Source organism: Mustela putorius, unplaced genomic scaffold (genome assembly GCF_011764305.1).
Source record: "Mustela putorius furo isolate JIRA1106 unplaced genomic scaffold, ASM1176430v1.1 tig00000640_pilon_pilon_pilon, whole genome shotgun sequence".
NCBI classification, from domain to species: domain Eukaryota; kingdom Metazoa; phylum Chordata; class Mammalia; order Carnivora; family Mustelidae; genus Mustela; species Mustela putorius.
Genome location: NW_025421432.1, coordinates 1747965 through 1773977, shown reverse-complemented (window position 1 = coordinate 1773977; position 26013 = coordinate 1747965). Strand labels below are relative to the sequence as shown.

Below are 26013 nucleotides of genomic sequence, written 5' to 3'. Positions count from 1 at the left end.
ACAGTTAAACAAGTTTTTTCCTTATCAAACATAACCCCTAAAGTAAAATCAACATAACAATTTAAAACAAACCTCGGTGTCTGAAGAACTCTAAGGATATGCACAAAGCAAGTCAATATAACAAAGTTCTTTCATTGATATCTTCTGTACCTAGTTTATTTAGCATATCATAAATAAAATCAGCAGTAACATCCTATTACTATTGTTTAATTTTAGTAAATAGATGAAATATCTACTTTCACTTGTTTCTATGCTTGGAGTACACAGAAGCTCAATAAACATTTTTTTGCAGTAAAATTAAAGATTTAAAATGTTGTGTCTATATGTCCTAAAGAATAATCTTCAAAGGCAACAAGAACACAATAAGGACATATGTTCACATTTAAGGTAATTTCCTCTAACATCCACTTAACAATCCACCAACAAGCATTACTTTCTGATTTTTCTCCAAAACACAGGATGCCTATAGTACACTGAACACTTGTGGTCACTTTTTAAAAAATACACGTGCTTCTGTTCACACCAGCTGAACTTTATCTTTACTGAGTCAACTGTATTCATGTCTAAACTTGATATAAGTATTACATAACTAATGAAATACTAATGCAAAAGCAGAAGTTTCTTTTCTATAAATTGGATGCCTTTTTGAAAGGCATGATAAAGGAAAGCCATCAGAAGAAATTGCTGTGAAATTACATATGGTCAAAACAAATGAAAGACTGGATGAAAAGGAGTAAAAAATCTGAAAGGATTTTGTATTTAGATTTTTTTGCAGATGTCTAAATGAATTTATTATTTTTTCAAAGCCTTTATTCTTTTTCTTATTGCATTCAATTTCTTTTGAACTTTGAAAGTACAAAAAGGTAACAGTGAAAAGTTTTTGTCTCTTCCATTTCTAGTGCAGCCTTGCAGAGAAGATTTCTCCCTTGATACAGAACCCAAGCAGATTATACCTCCTTCCCCAATCCTTTTTAAAATTTTGCCCATCTTTCAATCAAATGACTACCTCCTGAACCAAATTTTTGCACTAGTGTATACTGAACTGAATCCAGGTCTGAACTTCAAGCCAGCAGAAATTCTCATCTTACAAAATTGTGTGTGTATTTGAATTAGAGCCTCTCTTTGGTCTTTACTTCTCTCCCACCATCTGAGATCAGCAGTTACAGGACAACTAAGAGCTCACACTTTTTAAAAAATCTTGCTTCACCAGCACATTGCTTCCTATAAACATGGTTTTTCAATGTGATTCCACGGGGTCTCCAGTGTTCTTTGTTTCTCTTTTATGCTAAATTGGGAAGCACTACCCTGGTCATCAGCTGCATTTGTTCCAAACTAGGAACGGTTGACTTGGCTCCTCAGCATATTCCATGTTAGAGAACTGTGTTTTATTGGTTTTGTCAGTGACCTGTCACCCTCGGAATTTTCTCTTGGTATCCTTCTGCATTCATAATACACATGATTTGAGATTAAACATGCTTTCTGATTTTGTTAATGAAGGTGTTTGTGTTTTGGTTTCTATTTGTTAGTTTTGTGTGATTCTAAAAAATAATGGAAGTCCGTTGTTTAAATGAACCAAAGCTGGACACTAGAGATTGATACACTGTTTTTAGCTAAAGTCCACACTATCTCAGCCAGGTACTCAATGTCAACATCAATGATGGTAAGTTATATTAACAGATACATTGAGGGAAGCCTGGGTGGCTCAGTCGGTTAAGAGCCCAGGTCATGATCCCAGGGTGCTAGGATTGAGTCCCACATCTGGCTCCTTGCTCAGTGGGGAGCCTGCTTCTCCACCTGCCTACTGTTCCTCTTGTTTGTCCTCTCTCTCTGACAAATAAGTAAATAAAATCTTAAAAAAAAAAAATAGATACCCTTGATACGACAGGAAGATGGCTATAGTCTTCCTCTCAGAAACCTTTAGCTCCAGTCCAATTATGAGGAAATAACTGCAAATCCAAGTGAAGGAACATTCTACAAAATGTCTGATCAGTACTCTTCAAAACTCTCAAGGTCATCAAAAACAAGACAAGTCTGAGAAACTGTCACAACCAATAGGACTAAATGCAGTGTGACATCCTGGATGGGACTGTGGAACTAAAAAGGCATTAGGTAAAAACTAAGGAATTCTGATTAAAATAGGGACTTCAGCTAACAACAGTTTATCAGTCTACAGTGTCCAGCTTTGGTTTACTGGTTCTTGTGCATTTGCCCTTAAAATGTTATTAAGTGTGGCTTTTACATATAATATTGACATACTGTTTTTGATCTCAATTTGAAAGTATAATTGTTAATTGTTTTGTTTTTTACCAAATGGAATGGCTACAAATCTATACAATCATAAGTTACAGGACACTTCATTATTAATAGTATGCTCATTTTCAAAGATAATTTGAAGTTCTTTATATGATGCATAAAAACATATCAAAGGTAGGGCCTTAAAGAAAGGATAAATTCTCAAGGGTGGACAATTAAAAGGAGAAAAACATGACACCAAAGTCACCTTGCTAAGGACAGCTGCTGGAATCAAGTATAAATGTACATTTGAGCCTCCTGATAGCTAAGGCAAAAAAGAAATAAGTTAAGTGTTCTCTGGAGGAGATTGTCCTATCATTAAAAATTAAATTATCATGTAGATTATTATATAACAGAACCTAGATAATATGAAAAAGTTTTGAAATATTGTCTTTACTGAATGTTCAAAAATATCCTCATACAAAATACATTAAGACTCTGAATGCCTCTAAAACCTAGGCCCCATTTTAATGTGTTTCTGCCCTATCCCTCTTTCAGGAAAGACTCCCAGGCTACAACTTATGTTAAAATCTTCCTGCAGGTACAGTTTCCCCCGTTCTACCTCTCTCACCTTATTTGATTTAGAGTGTTTGTTTATAAAAATTCTACCCAAACAGCTGTGAAAGCAATCAAGTGAATCAACTAGATACTCTTTTTCTGGGTCAGGGAGAGAGTAGGCTGTGCAGTGAGGGGAAGTGATAAAAGTGATATACAAAGTTTGCTGCAGGTGGAAAGCAGAGGCATCAATAAATAACTTATAAATACGCAAAAATCTGGAGAGAAAATTTACCTACAACAGAGAGTGAAATATCTGTTAGTGTAGAGCTCTCATTAACAAAACACATTCTGAGGAGACTAGGCTGTATATCACCTTCCTAGCTTTTGTGAAGCCAAGAGATCTCAGTCTTTCTTTTAAGTATATGTATTCCTAGAATAGCCTCCCACGAATTACTTAGAAAACCTGAGTAAATCTTTATTTTTTGCAAATGACCACATATCTTCCTTCTTAAAACCATAATAAAAGCAAACAATTTGATCATAATTCTGATAATGCATCCCTACAAGGATGACTTACTGTAGGCATAGAGTTGTAAATGGTGGAATATATAGTTCCTCAATGATGTGACTTGATACAGAGATTTATGACAACATAGACAGATCCAGAAGGTATCATACTAAGTGAAATAAGTCAGACTGAGAAAGAAAAATACCATGATTTTACTCATATGTGGAATCTAAAAAAACAAATGAATGAACAAACAAAACACAGAATCAGACCTATAAAATACAGAGAACAAACTCATGGTTTCTGGGGGGGGGGGGGATGGGCAAAATGGGTAAAAGGGAGTGGGAGATCCAGGTTACCAGTTATGGCATGAAGAAGTCACTGGAATAAAGGTCCAACATATGGGATGTAGGCAACGGTATTGTAATAGTGTTGTATAGTGACAGATGGTAGCTACACTTAGAGTGAGCACAGCATAACATATAAAGAAGCTGAATCGTTATGCTGTATACCTGAGAGTAATAGAACACTGGGTGTCAGCTTTACTCATATCAAAAAATTCAAGAAAAAAGATAGGGGCTGGGTATCTAGAATTTGGAAGGGTAGTATGTGCATTAAAGTGAGGAGTGAGGGGTGCTTGGGTGGCTCAGTCATTAAGTGTCTGCCTTCGGCTCAGGTCATGATCCCAGAGTTCTGGAATCGAGCCCTACATCAGACTCCCTGCTCAGTGGAAGCCTGCTTCTGCCTCTCTCACTCCCCCTGCTTATGTTCCCTCTCTGGCTGTGTCTCTCTCTGTCAAATAAATAAAAATCTTAAAAAAAAAAAAAAAGGTGGGGAGTGGGGTTTAGTTCAAAGTTCTTTACTGTTACTGAGGTAAGACCAAGAAATCATGGGACAGTCATGAGATACTACAGGTAATTCATCTGCAGCTGCTGTGGGGTTCCAGGCCAGATTCTGAAGTAATGAGGCTTAACTGAGATAAAATTAGAAGGTATAATAGGTGAAGGACTAGGGTTTCACCATTAAGAATTAAAATTCTGCTGAGAATCCAAAAAACACACTGGACAGGTCACATGATCTCTAGCTCATGAGAAGGGGGGAAAAAAAGCACGAAAACTGAACAAAGGGGAAAACTAGAAATTTAAAGTCTGAAGAGGAAGCTGTGCTGCACGACAGTGATGACATCAGGGTAACAGAAGCAAAGGCAAGGATTTGAACAGTTTTCTGGACAAATCCTATCTGCTGCCATGGTTAGACTTCTGAAGTCTGGATTTGCACTTGGAAAAAAAGCTCATGCACTTTCTGATTTCCAAACAGGACTCCATCAAAAGTTCCCCCAGCTCTTTAGTACTTACCTGACTGCATGAAATGAACTGCACATGTGCCTACAAGGAGGGCCAAAAGTTTCCTAAAGAAGTATCTGAGCTGCTCAAACACTTGAACAAAGTGCTGAAAGTTATAGTCTTATCACATACGTCAACCTGTTCTACTAGATAAAAAATATAGAAATGACATTCTTGCAAGAATATAAAGTCCTCAGAGCTCTCAGATCCTGATATGGGAGATCAGAACTACTGAGTTTCTGGAAAAGGGAATAAATTACTACACAGTTCCCAGAAAAGTGATCTCCAAATCACTGACCTATGATTTCTTTTTCTCCCAAGGTCCACTGAAAGTTCAGGATAACCTTCCAATTAATTTTGTTCTGAACTTTTTTCTTCCCTCCTTCCTTCCTGAACTGGAAGAACTTGGCATACAAAATCATTATACAAGATGTTTTACAGCCATGGTATTTTTAACTACTGACAATCTATAAACAAATAATAAAGAGATGGTCTGCTATGGCACTTGAAAAAGAATTATTAAGAGGCGCCTGGGTGGCTCAGTGAGTTAGGCCTCTGCCTTTGGCTCAGGTCATGATCTCAGGGTCCTGGGATCGAACCCCACATCAGGTTCTCTGCTCAGCAGGAAGCCTGCTTCCCTCTCTCTCTCTCTCTGCTTTCCTGTCTGCCTGCTTGTGATCTCTGTGTCAAATAAATAAATAAAATCTTTAAAAAAAATTATTAAAATGGGATCCTTCACAGCTATTTTCTAATAGGAAAAAATCAAGTTCATTAACGTATGAATTCTAATGTGGAACACCTTTCTATAAAGAAGCATTAGAGGGGCACCTGGGTGGCTCAGAGGGTTAAAGCCTCTCTCTTAGGTTATGATCCCAGGGTCCAGGGATCGAGCCCCGCATTGGGCTCTCTGCTCAGCGGGGAGCCTGCTTCCCTTCCTCTCTGCCTGCCTCTCTGCCTACTTGTGATCTCTGTCTGTCAAGTAAATAAATAAAATCTTAAAAAAAAAAAAAAAAGAAGCATTAGAAAAGATGGTCTAAGGAGTACCTGGGTGGCTCAGTGGGTTAGGCTTCTGCCTTCAGCTCAGATCACGATCCCAGGGACCTAGGACTGAGCCCTGCATTTGGCTCCCTGCTCAGTGGGAAACCTGCTTCTCCCTCTGCCTCTGCCTCATCCCCCTGCTCATGCTTGCTCTCACTTTCTCTCAAATAAATAAAATATTTATTTTTAAATAGATTTTATTTATTTATTTCACAGAGAGAAAGAGAGAGAGACAGCAAGAGAGGGAACGCAAGCAGGGGGAGTGGGAGAGGGAGAAGCAGGCTCCCCACTGAGCAGGGAGCCCGACTCAGGGCTCAACTGCAGGACCCTGGGATCAGGACCTGAGCAGAAGGCAGATGTTCAATGCCCAAGTGACCCAGGTGTCCCATAAATAAAATCTTTAAAAAAGAAAGAAAGAAAACGGTCTGAATATAAACTATACTGATGTTCTACATGCTTGCTGTACTGTTTTCCTAAGATGTAGAATTATAGTTACAAAATATGGACAATGATTAATATTTTATGTAAGGCAAAAGGATTCTTGATTAGTAGGTGAGGAATCTGTCTAAATGTGGCTTTTGACAGCTGGTAGCCAGCAGCTTCGGCAAGTAAGTCACAGTCAATAGGGGTGATGAGATTAGTGGTAGCACAAAGGTACACTTGTATCAGACTGAGAGGCAGGCTTAGGCTGGGCCAGAGTATCTCTGAGGAGAACATCTAGTAAAGGCCTCTAAAAAGACCCAAAATGATTTCTGTCCTTTACCAGAAGACATTTATCTTCCCTAACTGGCTCCCACCCTTCTCAATATTAATGCAGGCTAAATTTTAACTTCTCCAAAAACTTCTGTTGTTTTTACTTTATGGGAGGTTCACTTCCTTTGGGTTTAGTGGTTTCAGGTTTCCAATTTTTTTTTTTTTAAATTAAAGCTTCAGAAAGTGCAACATTTATATTTATATTTAGACTCACCTATCATTACTATTTTGCTATATTCATTATAACCATCCATCCATCCATCTTTATTATTGTTATTATTGCTGATCCATTTGAAAGTAAATTACAGACGTCATGACTCTTCATCCTTAAATGCATCAGCAAGTGGATTCTAGCAACAGGATATGCTCTTACATGACTGCATTAATCAAGTTCAGTAATTTAACATGATCAAATATTATTATGTATTATATAGTCTATGTTGAAAATTCACCATTTGTTTTAATAATGCCTTTTATAACCCCCTACCCTTTAAAGATATTTATTTTTAAAAGAGTATTTTTATTTATTTATTTTTAAGAGAGATAGAGAGAGGGAGAGAGGAAAAAACGAGCAGGGGAGGCAGAGAAGAGATATAGGCTCCCCAATGAGTAGGGAGCCTGATGTTGGACTCGGTCCCAGGACTGTGGGATCATGACCTGGGCCAAAGGTAGACACTTAATCAACTGAGACACCCAGGTGCTCCCCCACCTTTTTAAAGCATCCAATCTGGAACGGGGCATTAGTATTTCTAGTCACATTTAATCTGGAACAGTTCCTCAAGTCTTCTTAGTCTTTCATGAAATTGATACATTTTTTAAATTCAAGAATTAGCATACCATATGCTATTAGTTTCAGGTATACAACATAGTAATTTAACATTTATACACATTACAAAATGGTCAGCACAAAAACTCTAGTTACCACCTGTCACCATATGAAATTGTTATATTATTGACCATATTCCCTATGCTATATATTACACCCCTGTATCTTATATATTTTATAACTGAAAGATTGTGCCACCTAATTTCCTTCAACTATTCTCTGCATCTCCCTGTTTCCTTTCCCTCTGGCAACCACCAATTTGTCCTCTGTATCTACAAGTCTGTTTCTGTTTTGTTTGCTCATTTGTTTTTCAGATTCCACATGTAAGTGAAATCATCTGGTATTTATCTTTCTCTGTCTGACTTATTTCACTTAGCACAATACCCTCTAGGTCCATGCACATTGCAACTGACAAGATTTCATGCTCTTTAATGGTTGAGTTATATTCCATTGTATATATATACCATAGCTCTTTATTCATTCATCTATTTATGAACATTTAGGTTTCTTCCGTATCTTGGCTACTGTAAATAATGCTGTGAAGAACACTGTGGTGCATATGTCTTATAGTGTTTTCACTTCCCTTTTTTTCCAGATAAATACCTAGAAGTGGAATTGCTGGATTATATGGTAGTTCTGCTTTTAATTTTTTTAAAAGATTTATTTTAGAGTGAGAGAGCTTGTGTGTGAGTGGGGGGATGGACAGGAGAGAATCTTTAAGCAGACTCCCCACTCAGCATGGAACCAAACTTGGGGCTTGATCTCACAACCCATGAGGTCATGACCTGAGTCAAAACCAAGAGTCAAATGCTCAACCACTGAGCCACCTAGGCACCCCTATTTTTTAATTTTTTGAGGGACCTCATATTGTTTTCTACAGTGATTGCATCAGTTTGCATTCATACCAACAGGGCACAAGGCTTCTGTTCTCCACATCCTAGCCAACAGTTTTTATTTCTTGTCTTTTTGATGACAGCCACTCTAATGGGTATGAGGTGGTATCTCACTGCGGTTTTAATTTGCATTTCCCTGATGGTTGTTAATGTTGAGCATCATTTCCTGTGCTTGCTGACCAACTGTATGTTTTCTCTAAAAAAAAATCTATTGAGAGCCTCTGCCCACTTTTTAATCAGCTTGTTGGTTTTTTGCTTTTTGGTTTTTTTTGGATATTGAGTTGTATGAGTTCTTTATTATTTTGGATGTTAACTTCTTATCAGATACATCATTCATGAATATCTTCTTCCACTCAGTAGGTTGCCTTTTCCTGATGGTTTATGGTTCCCTTCATTATCTGACACTGACATGTTTTGAAAAGGTCAGTTACCTGGGTGTTTTCTCATGAGTAGATTCAAGTTATGCATTTTCGGCAGGAATGTTATGTAAGTGATGCTGTATCTTCTTCAAAGCACTGCATTATGAGGCAGATGATGTCCGTTTATTCATTACTGGTGATGCTAACTTTGAAGGTTTATCTACTTTTTGAAATGAATAAACAATCTGTGATAGGTACTGTGAGTCTGTGTAAATACCCTGTTCCCCCACAAATATTTTACTCAATGGTTTTAATCCCTTGGTGATTCTCCTGTGAATCAATTACTACCATGGTGATCGCAAAAAGCAGCCAGGATTTACTTATAGGCATAATGCACATGTCAAAAGAATTCAATCTATATCACTTATGGATATATCAACACATGGAAGAGTCCATGAGCTCTCTACACTTGTTGACTTTCTGGTGGAGTAATTCCTACCCTCTCACCCATATTTAAATCACCTGGTGCTTATTCTTAGCTCTGATAAATCTCTGATTTAACATCAAAAGATCAGTTTACTTGGCCTCTCCAAATGTGCCTATTCCTTTAGCCTCATCTCTCACTGCTCCCTCTTCTGCTGGCTTTGTGTTCTAGCCATGCTGAGTTCAGAATCATGTTTCTCACATTGGTGTGTGAGATGCACAAGCAACCCCCACTCACTACCTGCAATGAATTCCTTGCTCCCTACTTGCCCACCTTGTCTGCTTGAATTCCTATACATTCCCTCAAGACCAAACAAAGGCATGACATATCCTTTGTGAAATCTTCACAGGCAAAATGAGTTACTCCTTTCTCTATGCTTTCATCCTACTTTATATATGTGTCTATTATTGTTGTAGGTTCACCCTTTATTGTAACTACTTATTTTCTTTCTAAATGGATTATATCTTAATTATCTTTGTAGCCCCAGAGTTTACACTGTTCTTGACACATGGGAGATTTTTCAAAATAACTGTTTGTTGATGAATAAATAAGTAATTTTGGTCTCAAAAGTTTTCCTTTTGCTATTCCATTTTGGAAACATAGTTAAGAATATTTTTCTAAACTATTCTTTATTGTTCTTTCTTATCTTGAAAGATGGCAGGTAAAAAAGCTGAGAAGAAACCTGAAACCAAGAAGGCTGATCCTGGTGGCAAGGTTAAGAAGGGTAACCTCAAGGCTAAGACACCAAAAAGGAGAAACCCTGGCCTAGTCAGAGGAATTGGCAGGTATTACTGATCAGCTATATATTGCAGAAAGGCCATATATATAAGAGGAAGTATTCAGCAGCTGAATTCTGGGCTGAGAAGCAAATGAAGGAGAAGGTTCTTGCTACTGTTACTAAACCAGCTGGTGGTGACAAGAATGGTGGTACCCAAGGTTAAACTTTGTAAAATGCCTAGGTATTACCTGATTGAAGATGCACCTTAAAAGCTGCTGAACCACAGTAAAAAACCTTTCAAGCAGCATGTGAGAAAACTGTGAGCAAGTATCACTTCTGGGACCATTTTGATCATCCTCACTGGGTGCCACAGAGGCAAGAGGGTTGTTTCCCTGAAGCAACTGAGTAGTGGTTTGCTACTTGTGACTGGACCTCTGGCCCTCACTTAAGGTCCTCTGTGTAGAACACACCAGAAATCTGTCATTGCCACCTCCACCAAAATTGATATCAGCAATGTGAAAATCCCAAAACATCTCACTTATGCTTGCTTCAAGAAGAAGCAGCTGTGTAAACCCAGACTGCAAAAAGGTGAGATCTTCAACACAGAGAAGGAGAAATATGAACTCACAGCAGTGCAAGGTTGATCAGAAAGCTGTGAACTTGCAACTTCTGCCAAAAATCAAAGCTGTTCCTCAGCTTCAGGACTATCTACACTGTGATTTCTCTCACAAATGGAGTTTATCCTCAAATTGGTGTTCTAAATTTCTTACAAGGAACCTAATTAAATAATTGATCCAATAAAAAAATAAATTATCTTTTACTTACTTCCATTAAGGTTTTAGGTTAGTAGTTTTTCAGCTCTACCCATTCCATAGCATCCCCATCAAATCACCAGTTTTATTGTCTTTTACTTCTCAATATGTGAAATTAACTTCAATTATTTGAGTATTCATTATATAACACACAAGTTCTAGATAATAAACTTTACAAAGAAGCAACTGAACGTTACAATAATTTTACTCAAATATTTCATTCTGGGGCTCCTGGGTGGCTCAGTGGGTTAAAGCCTCTGCCTTCGGCTCAGGTCATGATCCCAGGCTCTATCCCAGGAACTCCATCGGGCTCTCTGCTCAGTGGGGAGCCTGCTTCCCTCTCTCTCTCTTTGCCTGCCTCTCTGCCTACTTGTGATCTCTGTCAAAGAAACAAAACAAAAACAAAAACAAAAACAAAAACACCTTGGGAAAAAAAAAGTTTCATTCTAAGAAATTCATTCATTATAAACAGTTTACTTGTTGATGCAAAGTAGTTGATGTTCTGCCACAATTTATTGTTTTCAGTGGTTATATAGAGATAGGCTTAACTTTACTACAGAATCTAAACACTCTGCTTAAATAGACCTATATTTTATACTGGGCTGAAACAATATTATTTATTTATTTATTTATTTTCAGCATAACAGTATCATTATTTTTTCACCACACCCAGTGCTCCATGCAATCCATGCCCTCTGTAATACCCACCACCTGGTACCCCGACCTCCCTCTGCCCCCCCCCGCCACTTCAAACCCCTCAGATTGTTTTTCAGAGTCCATAGACTATAGTCCATAGACTAACAATATTTCTATAAGCAGTTAGAGCTATACAAATGAAAGATCAAGGAGGGGACTGTTTTGAATAAAAAGTCTTCAAAATATAAGAACAGAATCATTGATTTCCCCCACTTCCTCTCTCTGTGTTTCTTGGTGTAACATGTAAAATGCCATTTAAAAAAATATATGGGATTTATAATGGAAATGTTAGATGACTGCAAATTTCATCACTGAGATGACAAATGCTTGAAGACAGTAGACCTCAACTGGAGGTGGGGAGTGGGGATTTTGCCCCCCAGGGAATTTTTGGCAATGTCTGGAGACTAGCTCTTTCTTTTAATTAATATATTTTTTTAATACCAGTGGGGTGCTACTGCCGACGTTTAGTGGGTAGAGATCTGGGACGCTGCTAAATATCTTTCAATGCACAGGACAGCCTCCCATAACAAAGACTTATCCAAATGTCAATAGTGCTGCCAAATCCTGCTCTAAGAGAATTGTCCAATGCTATCTTTCAACAACTGACTACAGAATGATGGACTAAGCTTTTAAGCTGTGCATAAGCCACTTATATATCTAGAACATGGAGCTCTGGTTTCCTTTGGAAAGATAATTTGTTTGGGAATGTTTTCCGTTTACTTCCATACCATGAAGTTTACTTCTTAACATGATTTCTTGTAACTAAAAATATATCCAGAGCACATTAAAAGATTTTCTAGATACTTTATAACTACATAGTTTTGAATATTAAGAGATTTGCTTAAAAAGATTAGAAACACATCAATGCATTCACCACACACCGAACATATGTTTATCAATAAATGATAATAAATTTAGTCAAAGATCTTTTAAGTACTGAGGTATATTTAACATTTTAAACTTAAAGGGTTTTGATATTTTTCAGTGCTTACTTTTTACTACTTGCATGTGAAAATTAATTTCATTTTTAAAATGAAACCATATACAAACTTCTTTTTACTGAGTTTGTCAAAACTTTAATTTGAGCATTGATACTTCATGATGCAGGAGAGAAATATTAGGAGTTTGTATTGGATCAAAAACACAACTTTGGTTTTGTGCTCTTTCCAATAACTCTGACCTGACATAAAACTTTCTGAATTCCTCTTGCTTAAAATGCAAACCAAACCACCACCCCCAAAGCACCTACTCATCTGTCTCCTACCTTTCACCAGTACATGATTTTAAGTATTTGTACGTTGTTATTACGTTGTTCTGTACCTTCCTCCCCCAAAGTGTTCCACCTTGGGTTTCTTGTTCCTTTTTGTCCGACATATTTGTTCTTAATGAGCTTAAACAGTATTATGAAAAAATCAGTAGGGCACTACTATTGCCTTTATTAACTAACACAAAGAATAATTTAAGACTAATTTTACATGGTGATACCTATGTACCTTAGTCTTTTTATCTCTTGTTTTACATTTCACTTCTCAGTATAGTGGTGGTTAACAGCTGAGGTTTTGATGTTAGCTGAATCTGTGCTCAAGATCCACCTTTACTACTTGCTGGCTCCTTGACCCTGGGAAAATGACTTGCCTTTTTTTATACCTCTCTTTCTAGATCATTACATTGGGGATAATGATAGGATCTACCATAAGTGTTTCTGTAAAGAGCAAATGAGATAATGTTGTGATGTTCTTAGCACAATAACTACCACACAGCAAGTGCTTAGTAAATATTAGTTATTAATTAATAATCCTGTCAAGGGTGCCTGGGTGGCTCAGTTGGTTAAGCATCTGACTCCTGGTTTAAGCTCAGGTCATAATCTTAGGGTTGCCTTGCATCAGGTGACTGACCCTCACATCAGACTCTGCATTCACTGAGGAGTCTGCTTCAGATTCTTCCTCATCCTGACCCTCCCCTGACACCCTACTCTCTCTTTCCCTTAAAAAAATTCTTATCAGTCCTATAATAAGTAAATGAAGGAATAATTACTATGGTTATTAAAGATAAATTTGGAAAGACAAAGCTATCAGGAAAGATAAGCAACATTTTTTTCTGGATTTTTGCTGTTTAGTTTTTGGCAAAGGATAATATATTTTTAGTTTAAGTAAAAACTTAGCTCTTCATCTGTGAAAATAATGCTTAGGTCTATGTTCTTGACATTACTGCAATATATAAAATTGAGATATGGAATAAAGATGCACATTAAATAAGACTGATTGGGAGAAAAACCAGTCTGATTTATTAAAAATATTTTTTAAAAAACCCAGAAGTAAAATAATCAAGATAAAAGTTGTCTATTCTCATTCATTTATGTAAGACTAGAAGGATTTTCATTTGGTGACTAAATAAAAATATTGACAAGAGTCATATCAATTGTGTTATTACTGGTCAAACACATACAAAGATCAGAATAATAAAAACTATACATAAAGTATATTAATATTAAAATAACATTAATAAATAATATCCTAATATAATATATATCTATAACATATAATAAAAACTATATATAAAAATGAAACAAACTAATACTATCTTGCTTGCATTTACTATGTAAAAACATTGTGCTTGGTATTTTATATATATTACCCCATTTAATCTCACATGAGTTCGAAATGCTTTTGAATAGCCATTTTATACAGGAGGAATCTGATTAATAACCGTCTAATTGCTTTAAATAATAAAGCCACTGGGAAATAAGTGAAAACTGGTACACTAAATAATACCCTTTAGGGATTCAATGTAATCACACCTGTGTTACTTCTTCAAGAAATCCATCTCATTCCTTTAACCACCTATTTTATTCTTTATTTCAGTTTATAATCAATTCAAAATACCAGAGTAGGGCACTTGGGTGGCTCAGTTGGTTAGGTGTCCAACTCTTAATTTCAGTTCAGGTCATAATCTCAGGGTTGTGAGATGGAGCACTGTATCTGGCTCCACTCTGGGCATGACCTGCTTAAGATTCTCTATCCCTCTCTCTCTGCTCCTCCCCAGCAAACAAACAAAAAACCCAGAACAAGAAACACAAAACCCCCAAATACCAGAGTGGTCCAAGTTCAACTTAATACTTTGTTAAATAACTCTGAATTGAAAGTTTGTTTTTTTCTCAGGGTTAGAATTTTTATTACTACTAGCCAACCAGCTTACCATTTTATCTTCAACATTATTTTCTCAATTATTAGCTTGGGCCCCCTCTATGATGTCACCACCTTCCAATATTCTCCCATTCAAAAAGGCTTTTGAATTTAAGGTTTTTTATTTTAATTAGTTATACAGTCTTTAAATAAATGCAGTTTATTGTCTTATCACTCCTGCTTTACTTATAATTTCCATTTGTTCTATTACTTGCTTTTTAGCTGTTTTGGTTTGAGAACTGGTATATGGTATCTGAATAAACCTAAGGATGAGTCTCTCTAGAGATGTATGATCTCAATATAATTAGACGTTTTTCACAAATGGGAGAAAAGTAGAAGGTAAATTATTTTGTATCATCTCAATTCATTACTCCTAGAAGTTCTCCTGTTTTGTTTTTTATGAAAACAACAATCATATACTGACCTTGGACTCATCTAATCCAAGCTTCTTTAGAGACTTTCTCACATAGTCCGGAAAGGAAGAGGATTTGGAATAAATTTTACCAACGTGCCGATCACTGCAAAATAAAAGTGAATCACTTTTTAGATTTCCCAATTTAAGTTACAGATGATTTTAAATTCAATCATGAAATATTTTTAAATACTTCCTATATATATATATGGCACATGCTTCAGATTTGACAAAAATGGAGTAATATTTTTGTAGACATTTTAAAATTACATATTATAAAGTGTTTAAGATCTGCTTCTGAGAATTCCTTCAACATACAGCAGTGTAAAACAATATCTGAAGATAATACTATGAGAAAGAACTTGTAAACTTACAATATTAAAAAGCTTAATTTTTAAAGAGAACTATAGGTCTTTCAAAAGTTTCCATTATGCTACAAAACACATTTAATTTTACTGGCAACATTATAGTGCATATTTCACTGCAACACCTGCTAATGATGGCGATAATTCAACAGCTATGCAAAGAGAACTCCTTCAGTGCCAGCCATTAAAGCACCATATGCTGAGTTGAGTCTGACTTGATCTTATTTATGCCCTGCAGATTTTCACCACAGTTTAAACAAAATATCATCAGATGGTTTTAAATTTAAATAATGAAATGCTAGACTATCACATCACACAATTTTGGTTGCAACTGACGTAGAATATAGAAAAAATTAAAAGAATAAAAATTCACCACTTCCAAGTTATCAAAAACAATGAATAAAACCTCAGTTACTACTTTTCTTTGTTTCAGGGGTACAGGTCTGTGATTCATCAGTCTTACACAATTCACAGCACTCACATATGCTCCCCAATGTCCATCACCCAGACACCCCATCCCTCCCACCCCTCTCTACTAAAGCAACCCCCAGTTTGTTTCCTGAGATTAAGATTTTCACTTATCACTCTTGGCAGTATAAATATTAATTCCTCTAATTAGACATGAAGGTCTATCAATTCTTCTTTTGAAATATATCTCAAATATATTCTCTTAGCTCCATTTCTAGATGGCCACCTCAATTCCATTTAAGATTACCACAAGTCCTAATTATTACAGCTACTTACTATTTAAGCCTGCAGTCTGTCCTCTTCATTTCTGACTGCACTGTCACATTTTCTTAGAGGAACATTTTTATTTGCTCAAAAATTTTTCAATACCTTTGCCATTTCTTGGAATAAATTTGAAACTCCTTAGTTAAGTGATCAGGGCCCACTATTTTCTGGCTATTCCCACATTTTCCCATTATAATCCAGAATTCAGTTTTCTCTACTCAATGTTTCAGATTATTCACCACAGTTATGTGTTGGTGAATTTGCTTATTTATTCACTTTCTAACAGATTATAAGGTTCTTCACTCTCTTCTTCCGTTTAGCTAGAGTCACCTATACAAACAAGTTCAAATTACGTATTCTCTTTGGTAACATAACTAGCAATAATCTTTTCTACTTTCTATAGCCTGAATCCTTCTTCATTTGTTATTTCATCATTGCTTTTAAATAATAGTTGTTTGAATAGGTATAAGGAATAAGTTCCAGGAAATTATATCTCTTATAAGTTTTTGTGTAATTCTCAGTTCCTACACATATATATGTATCTTACGTGTAACAGATACCATATTAATAGGTATGTATATCTTGCCTACTATAGGTAGTGAAAATAGAAGCAGTAAGACCATTTAGGAAGTTATTACAATAATCTAGAGGAGAGGTTTAAATCAGGGTGGTGACCTTGAGGATGGTTAGAAGAGAATTTTAGATATATTTTGATGGTAGAGACTATAGAAATAGTTGAACTATATCTAGGCAGTGTGAGAAAAAGAGACGTCAACACTGCCTCCAAGATTTCTAGCCTGAGCAATGGGAAGAATAAGACTGTTAGTAACTGGACTGTAGTTTGGGATTCATCAGCATATAGATGGAATTTAAAGCCATGAGCCATGATGAAATCAGGTAGTAACTACAGATTTAAAAAAAAAAAAAAACCCAAAAACTTAAAAAAAAAAAAAGGCACCCTAACAATTAGAGCTTTGAAACAAGAAGAATCAAAAAAATAAAGCCAAAAAAGGTGGGGGGGAGAAGGGAAAAAAGGTATCTTATGAAGGACTTTGCTTACAATATGAGAGAAAAAGGACCCCCACTTGAGTGTTAAATTATGTAAAATACTGATAAGGGCCAAGTAAGATGTTTGAGAATTGACAATGGGATTTAGAAACATGGGTCATTAGTGCCCCTGAAAGGGTTGAGTGATGGAAATAAAATCTGATTGGAATTCAAGAGAAAAAGGGAAAGAAATTAGCAGCATTTTCAAGAAGTTTTCCAGTAAAGAAAAGAACAGATAAAAGATAGTTGAAGGGGAATATGGAGTCCCAAAAGGATTTTCAGAATCTATGCTCTTAAGCACTATGATACATCGTTTTTCATTTAATAAAACTAAAAACTGGCCACTGAGGAACTCACTAGGTGGTAGAGCAGTAGAAACAAATGACTAATTGTACTATCAGGTTCGATCAGAACTGCAAAGTCCTATAACTTTGACACTATGACACTGATTAAGTCCTATGGGAGAAGAGGGTGAGAAAGATAAAAGAAAGATACCATGGAGATGTCTTCTAAACTGGGTTTTAAAGAGCGCCTAGATTTTACCTGCCAGAAGCTGTGGAAGGAAAGGGTGGCAGAAATGGGGAGGATATTCCATGTAGCTAGAGGAACTCCAAGGAAATACAGCAGATTTAAAGTTAACTGCATGGGAGATGATGAATAATCCAGGGTGCCAGGACAGTGTGCGTGGGCAGCTGCTTCGGGTGCAGAGGGAAGAAAAATGGGGTGATGGGTTAGGCTGCAAAGGACCTTAGTGACAAAGCAGAAATGGCCTTGAATGCCATAATAAGGATATTTTATTGTTTGAATATAAAGAAGAATTATCAAACATTTTGAAGTTAGAAAAGTGACATGACTATTTCTGAAAGATAAATGATGGGACTTGAAGAACAAATTTAAAGAGAGCCCTCTGTCAGAATAAAGCACGGTCAGCATGCTAAAAAGGAATTAGTATTCTTTCGTTTAATAAAAGTGAATGCAGTAGATCTAATTAAAATTCTACTCAAGTGAATCCAACACCACCCACACGCTTTTCCAAAAATACAATTGCAAGAACATGGTTTACATGTAGCACTTTCCAAAGAGGCAACATTAGTGTAGGAAATTTCAGGAACATGTGAAGTAGATATATACTAAATAAATGAAAACAAGCACATGCAGGACAGAAAATGACAAAATCCAGTTTCTCCATCACTACAAAATACTTATGAAATAAATTATTTTGTACCTTTTTTATGCTAATAGATACTGAAAGACTTGAGATTCACAACATAAAATTTTGCTGGAAATGTTCTTCAAGTACTCTTAAATTTACAAGACAGACTTCCTAGCTTCAATTTGGCAACACATTATAGATTAAGTAACTAGTTTTTTTTTTTTTTAAAGATTTTATTTATTTATTTGACAAACAGAGATCACAGGTAGGCAGAGAGGCAGGCAGAGAGAGAGAAGGAAGCAGACTTCCCACTGAGCAGAGAGCTTGATGCGGAGCTCCATCCCAGGACCCTGAAACCATGACCTGAGCTGAAAGCAGAGGCTTTAACCCACTGAGCCACCCAGGTGCCCCTAAGTAACTAGTTTTAATTTTATGAGCCAGTTATTATAATCTGGCTTATAACTTTTCTATTTGATTATAGAAAAATCAAAATGAAATTATGTAATATATAATGGTATCAAAAATTATAATATTTATTGTAGAGCTATATACCATACTCATTATGAAAGAGAATAACTGAGTAAAGTGTATATATTTCCCCTGCTTTCTAAGTGTTTGAAGAGATTTTTATACCATGAAATTCCTTCTTTGATACTTTATTCCTCTTAGAAAGTTTCCAGATAAGGACTGATTATAAAATCAAGAGTTTTCTATAAATTATTGAGTTTGAACATAAATATTAAATGCTCAATCACAATTAAAATTAATAGAGTAAAATGGTGTTATTTAAGTCCATGAAAAAGTTTCTCATCTTAGGCTATAAACAATTACACTTAAACTTTTAGAATAATGTTTCAGATATTCTAAAACTGTGTGTCACTTGCACATTATTTTAGTTAACAAGAAAATAAGCAAAATGAGAAAGAAGTAATTAGGTAATCTTATTTTCTGTTTCTAGCATTTATACTTTTTTAAAAATTGAGGTATACTTGACATATAACATCTTATTAGTTTCAGGTATACAAGGTAATGATTCGATTTTTGTATACACTGTGAAATGATCACAAGTCTAGTTAATATGCACCATACATAGTAAGAAAAACTTTTTTTTTTCTGCTGATGAGAACTTTTAACATTTGCTCTCTTAGCAACTTCCGGTAAGCAATAATAGAACTATTATTAATAAACAACAGTCACCATGCTGTACATTATATACCCATGACTTACTTATTTTATAATTGAAGGTTTGTACCTTTTCACCCTCTTTACCCACTCTGACCACTTCCTACCTGCCTCTTCTCTGGCAACCACCAGTGTGTTCTGTGTATCTTCTAGCTTGTTTTTTTGTTTTATTTTGTTTTGTGTTGTTTTGATTCGTTTTGCCTTTTTTAGATTCCACATATTAGTATTTATTTTCTCCACCTAATTTCAATGAGTATAATGATGCCCTCAAGGTCCATCCCCTTTGTTAGAAATGGAAGATCCCATTCTTTTTTTTATGGCTGAGTAGTATTCCATTTGTGTATGTTTCTTTATCCATTCATCCATCAGTGGACACTTAGGTTGTTTTCATATCTGGGCTATTATAAATCATGCTGCAATAAACATAAGGATGCAGGTGTCTTTTTGAATTAATGTTTTCATTTTCTTCAAATAAATACCCAGAAATAAAATCATTGGGTCACAGGGTAGCTCTGCTTTTAATTTTCTGAGGAACCTCCATACTGTTTTCCATAGTGGCTGCACCAAATTATACTCCCACCAGTGCACAGGGTTCCCCTTTTTCCACATCCTCACAAACACTTGTTATTTCCTGTCTTTTTGGTAGCACTCATTCTAACAGGTGTGAGGTGATATCTCAGTGGTTCTGACTTGCATTTTCCTAATGATTAGTGAGGTTGAATATTCTTTCACATGCCTGTCAGCCATCTGTAGCTCTTCTTTGAAAAAATGTGTATTCAGATCCTTTACCCATGTTTTAATTGGAATGTTTGTATTTTTGCTATTGGGCTCTATGAGTTTTTATATATTTTAGATATTAACCTCTTCCTTGGATATATGACTTGCAAATATTCAGCATGTTGGCTTTTTATTTTGTTGATCATTTCCTTTGTTGTGCAGAAGCTTTTTAGTTTTATATAGTTCCACTTGATTTTGCCTTTCTTGTCTCTGTTTTTGGAATCAGATCCAAAAATTCACTGCCAAAACTGATGTAAAGGAGTTTATTGCCTATGTTTTCTTCTAAGAGTTGTATGGTTTCAGGTTTACATTTAAGTTTTTAATCCATTTTTGAGTTGGTTTTTGTGTATGGTGTAAGCTGGTAGTCTAATTTCATTCTTTGGCATGTGACAGTCCAGGTTTATTGAAGAGACTATCTTTTCCTTATTGATATTCATACTGCCTTTGTCATAAATTAATTGACCTTATATGCATAGGTGTCTATCCATGAGCTCTCTATTCTGTTCAACTGTTCTAAGTGCCTGTTTTTATGCCAACACCATGTTGTTTTGCTTATTATAGTTTTATAATACAGTTTGAAATTAGGGAGCATGATGCCTCCAGCTTTGTTCTTCTTTCACAAGAGGGTTTTGTCTACCATTCTATACAAATTTTAAGATTATTTTCTATTTCTGTGAAAACTTCCTCTGGAATTGTGATAGGGCTTGCATTGAATCTGTAGATTGCTTTTGGTAGTTTGATCATTTTTACAATATTAATTCTTCCAATCTATGAGCATTATTCTTGAATTTTTTATAACAGCATCTTATAGTTTTCAGTGTACAGGTCTTTTGTCTCCTTGGCTGAATTTATTCTTATTTTATACATCTTGATGCAATTGCAAATGGGGTCATTTTCTTCTCTGATAGTTCATTGCTAGTGTGTAAAAACTTAATGATATTTTGTACACTGATTTAATATCCTACAACTTTACTGAATTCAGTTTTTTCAGTACTTTATTTTTTTTAATTTAAATTTTTCAGTGTTCCAAGATGCATTGTTTATGCACCACACCCAGTGCTCCATGCAATAAGTGCCCTCCTTAATACTCAGAACTAGGCTCATCTATCCTTCCACCCATCACCCTTCCAAAACCCTTAGTTTGTTTCTCCAAGTCCACAGTTTCTCATGCTTCGTCTGCCCCTCCAATTTCTCCCAATTTACTTTTCCTTTCCTTCTCCTAATGTCTTGTGTTATTCCTTATGCTCCACAAGTAATTGAAACCATACTATAATTGACTCTCTCTGCTTCACTTAGCACAATCTCCTCCAGTTCCGTCCATGATGATAGAAAAGTTGTGTATTCATCCTTCCTGATGGAGACGTAATATTCCATTATATATATGGACCATATTGTCTTTATCCATTCGTCTGCTGAAGGGCATCTTGGCTCTTTCTAGTTTGGTGATTGTGGTCATTGCTGCTATGAACATTGGGGTACAGATGGCCTTTCTTTTCATTACATCTGTATCTTTGGGGTAAATAGTAGTGCAATTGCAGGGTCATAGAGTAGCTCTATTTTTAATTTCTTAAGGAATCTCGACACTGTTTTCCAAAATGGCTGCATCAACTTGCATTCCCACCAACAGTATAAGAGGGTTCCCCTTTCTTCAAAGCCTCTCCAACACTTGTTATTTACTGCCCTGTTAATTCTGGCCATTCTAACTGGTATAAGGTGGTATCTCAATGTAATTTCGATTTGACTCTCCCTGACGGCTAATGGTGATGAATATTTTTTCATGTGTTTGTTGGCTATTTGTATGTCTTTGGAGAAGTGTCTGTTCATGTCTTCTGCCCACTTTTTGACGTGATTATCTGTTCTTTTGAGTGTTGAGTTTGAGGAGTTCTTTATAGATCTTGGATATCAGTCCTGTCTGGAGTGTCATTTGCAAATTATCTTCTCCCATTCCACGGGTTGCCTCTTTGTTTTTTTGACTGTTTCCTTTGCTGTGCAGAAACGTTTGATCTTGATGAAGTCCCAAAAGTTCATTTTTGCTTTGGAGAGATGTCTTGAAAGAAGTTGCTGTGCCCAATGTTGAAGAGGTTACTACCTATGCTCTCCTCTAGGATTTTGATAGATTCCTGCCTCACATTGAGGTCTTTTATCCATTTTGAGGTTATCTTTGTGTATGGTGTACAAGAATGGCTGAATTTCATTCTTCTATACATAGCTGTCCAATATTCCCAGCACTATTTATTGAAGAGACTGTCTTTTCCACCGGATATTTTTTCCTGCTTTGTCAAAGATTATTTGACCATAGAGTTGTGGGTCCATATCTGGACTCTCTACTCTGTTCCACTGGTCTTTGTGTCTGTGTTTGTGCCAGGACCTATGAAAAACCCACAGCGAATATCATCCTCAATGGGGATAAGCTGACAGCCTTCCCTTTGAGATCAGGAACATGACAAGGACGCCCACTCTTGGCACTGTTGTTCAACATAGTACTAGAAGTCCTAGCAACAGCAATCAGACAACAAAAAGAAATAAAAGGTATTCAAATTGGAAAGAAGTCAAACTCTCTCTCTTCACAGATGAGATGATACTTTATATGGAAAACTCAAAATATTCCACCCCCTAACTACTAGAACTCATACAGCAATTCAGTAATGTGGCAGGATACAAAATCAATGTACAGAAATCAGTTGCTTTCTTATACATTAACAATGAAAATACAGAAAATAGGTTTAGAGAATCAATTCCATTTACTAGAGTACCAAGAACCGTAAGATACCTTGGAATAAACCTAACCAAAGAGGTAAAGGATCTGTACTGGAGGAACTATAGAACACTGATGAAAGAAACTGAAGGAGACACAAAAAGAGAGAAAGCATTCCATGCTCATGGATTGGTAAACATTGTTAAAATGTCTATACTGCCCAGAGCAACCTATACTTTCAATGCCATCCCAATCAAAATTCCACCAGCATTTTTCAAAGTGCTGGAACAAACAGTCCTAAAATTTGTATGGAACCAGAAAAGACCCCAAATTGCTAAGGAAATGTTGAAAAACAAAACTGGGAGCATCACATTGCCTGATTTTAAGCTTTACTACAAAGCAGTGATCATCAAGACAGCATGATACTGAATTCATTTATTAGTTCTTACAGTTTTTCGGTGGACTCTTTAGAGTTTTCTCTGTATAAAATCATGCCATCTGCAAATTGTGGCAGTTCTACTTCTTCCTTTCCAATTTGGGTGTCTTTATTTCTTTTTCTTGCCTTACATCTCTGGCTAGGAATTCTAATACTATAAAAGTGAATAAATACTGAATAAAAGTACTGAAAGTGGGCATCTTTGTCTTATTCCTCATCTTAGAGGAAAAGATCTAAGCTTTTTACTATTGAGTATGATTATTAGCTGTAAGTTTATCATACATATATGCCCTTTATTACATTGAGGAACGTCTCCTCTATACCTATTCTGTCAAGAGCTTTTATCAAAAATGGATGTTCAATTTTGTCAAATATTTTTGCTGCACCTACTGAGATCATCATATGATTTTTAGACTTCATTTTGTTAATGTGGTTGACTTGAGTACATTTGCTGGACAGAGATTCCACTCAAGTTAACTTTGGTTTACAATCCTAATAAAAAGATCTATGCAACTCAAATCTTATTAAAAATATTCCAAAAAATGTAAATTAAAAAGAAGTATGGGATAGTGAAAATACTTATGGACTATGAACTTAGTCCTATTACTAGTTTTTCAGGATGTATGACTTTAGGCAAGCTTTTAACCACTTGTATCTTAGTTTTTCTTATCACTATAATGAAGGGACTATAATAGATACTATGAGTATCTATTGTAACTTGTTGCTCAACTAAGCCTGGGGTTTAGCCTAATAAAAAATTAAAATGTTATTGTTATTGAACACAAACATGTATTTATAAAATACTTATAAAAGTACAAAGAATGTCAGTAAAATGAACTCTTGTACCCAATACCAAACTAAAAAGTAGAACATTACCAGGATACATTTCTGGACCCCTTGTCTTCTCTGTCTCATCTCCCTGTCTACTCAAATGTCCCCTCTCCCATAAGAAACTACAATACTGAATCTTGTTTGTGTTTATCATTCTTATATTTTTCTTGACTGTTTATCCATATATTTATGTTCCTAAATAACTATACAGTTGTGCTTGTTTGAATTATACAAATGGAACCATTTTATAGAAGTTTTACTATGACTTTTATATTCACATGATTCATCTACACTGATGCATGTAGTTGTACTTAATTTATTTTCACTGTGGCATAGTATTCTAATACAATTTATTCATTTTCTTATTAATAACTTTAGGTTCCTAGATTTTTGCTCTTATAAATATTGCTATTGATCATTTTTTTTTTTTTTTTTTTTTTTTTTTAAATATTTTATTTATTCATTTGAGAGAGAGACAGTGAGAGAGAGAACATGAGCGAGGAGAAGGTCAGAGAGAGAAGCAGACTCCCCGTGGAGCTGGGAGACCGATGCGGGACTCGATCCCGGGACTCCGGGATCATGACCTGAGCCGAAGGCAGTCGTCCAACCAACTGAGCCACCCAGGCGTCCCGCTATTGATCATTCTTGTAGAAATCTCTGGGAGCACATGTACAAGAGTTTCTAGGATATATACTTAGACATGGAACTGCTGAGACAGTATTTTCAACATTAGTAGATAAAACTAGGCAACTATGCATTTTCAGCTTTACTGGGTAGTGCTAACTTGTTTTCTAAAAGACTAAAAACATTTTTCCCTCTCACCAGCAATTCTAGTTGCTCTACATTCTTGCTATTGTTTGATAATGTCAATCTTCTAAATTTTTGCTTATTTAATGGTTTTAATTAGAAATACCTAAATTATCCATTTGTTTTTCTTCTTTACTCTCTCAACTCTTTGCTTCTGTAAGAGCACACTCACAATGCTTTTGACACTGGACATGTGTGTTTTCCAAGCAGTTCCACAGCACCAGCTGGGTATTCTACAATTCAAATCAATTCTGGCACTATCTACCTAGAGAGAGTATTGATCCCATAGGTTAAGGACTCAGTCCTACTATATTGCCTCCCACTTCAGATGCCAACTGCAAGTAGTAGTTAGCGAAGTTACTTACAATGTCTGTCCAACCTAGCTAGAAACTTTGGGTTCCCATGAGTTTCCCCTCCCCCTTGGATCCAGTTATTTCCTAGAACAGTTCACAGAACCCAAGAAAACACTCACATCTGCCAGTTTACTAAAGCATATGACAAAAAATACAGATGGATTGCCAGAGAAAGAGATGCATATGGCGAGATCTGGGACAGTTTCAAGCATAAGTACTTCTGTTCCTATGGAATTTGAGAGCATCATTTTCCTTGTAGGTGGATGTCATGTTCACCAACCTAAGAGCTCTCTATACCCTACACTACTGGAATTCTTTGGAGGTTTCCTCACATAGGCATGGTCAATTATTAATTCCATTTCCAGTCCCTCTTCCCTTTCTAGAGAAGAGGTGGAAGTCTGAAGTCTTCAAGCTTCTAATCATGGATTGGCTTTTATGGTGACCAGTCCCATACCAAGAATCATCCAGGGACGCCTGGGTGGCTCAGTTGGTTAAGCAGCTGCCTTCGGCTCAGGTCATGATCCCAGCGTCCTGGGATCAAGTCCCACATCAGGCTCCTTGTTCCACAGGGAGCCTGCTTTTCCCTCTGACTCTGCCTGCCACTCTGCCTGTGCTTGCTCTTGCTCTCTCTCTCTGACAAATAAATAAATAAAATCTTAAAAAAAAAAAAAAAGAATCATCCAGAAGCTCACTCAAGAGTTATTTCATAGAACAAAAGATGCTCTAAGTATCCTTATCACTTATGAATTTACAAGGGTTTTAGGAGTTCTGTGCCAGGAACAGGGATGAAGACCAAATGTATATTTCTTATTACAAATCAA

At 36.0% G+C, this 26013-nt stretch overlaps 1 protein-coding gene and 1 pseudogene across 7 annotated transcripts in view; one reads left to right on the top strand and one right to left on the bottom strand.

Annotated features, from left to right (window-relative positions):
• The window catches only part of METTL25 (methyltransferase like 25), a 146991-nt gene that overhangs the window by 24345 nt on the left and 96633 nt on the right, over positions 1–26013 (bottom strand). For all 7 annotated transcript variants that reach the window (XR_006607529.1, XR_006607528.1, XM_045082955.1 and 4 more), the window contains exon 9: positions 14827–14920. Coding sequence is in view for 5 of the 7 variants with exons in the window: in XM_045082955.1 (XP_044938890.1) it covers positions 14827–14920 (94 nt within the window). In the remaining 2 variants the exon portion in view is untranslated. The remainder of the gene's footprint in view (positions 1–14826; positions 14921–26013) is intronic.
• Positions 9649–10493, top strand: LOC101671742 (annotated as a pseudogene).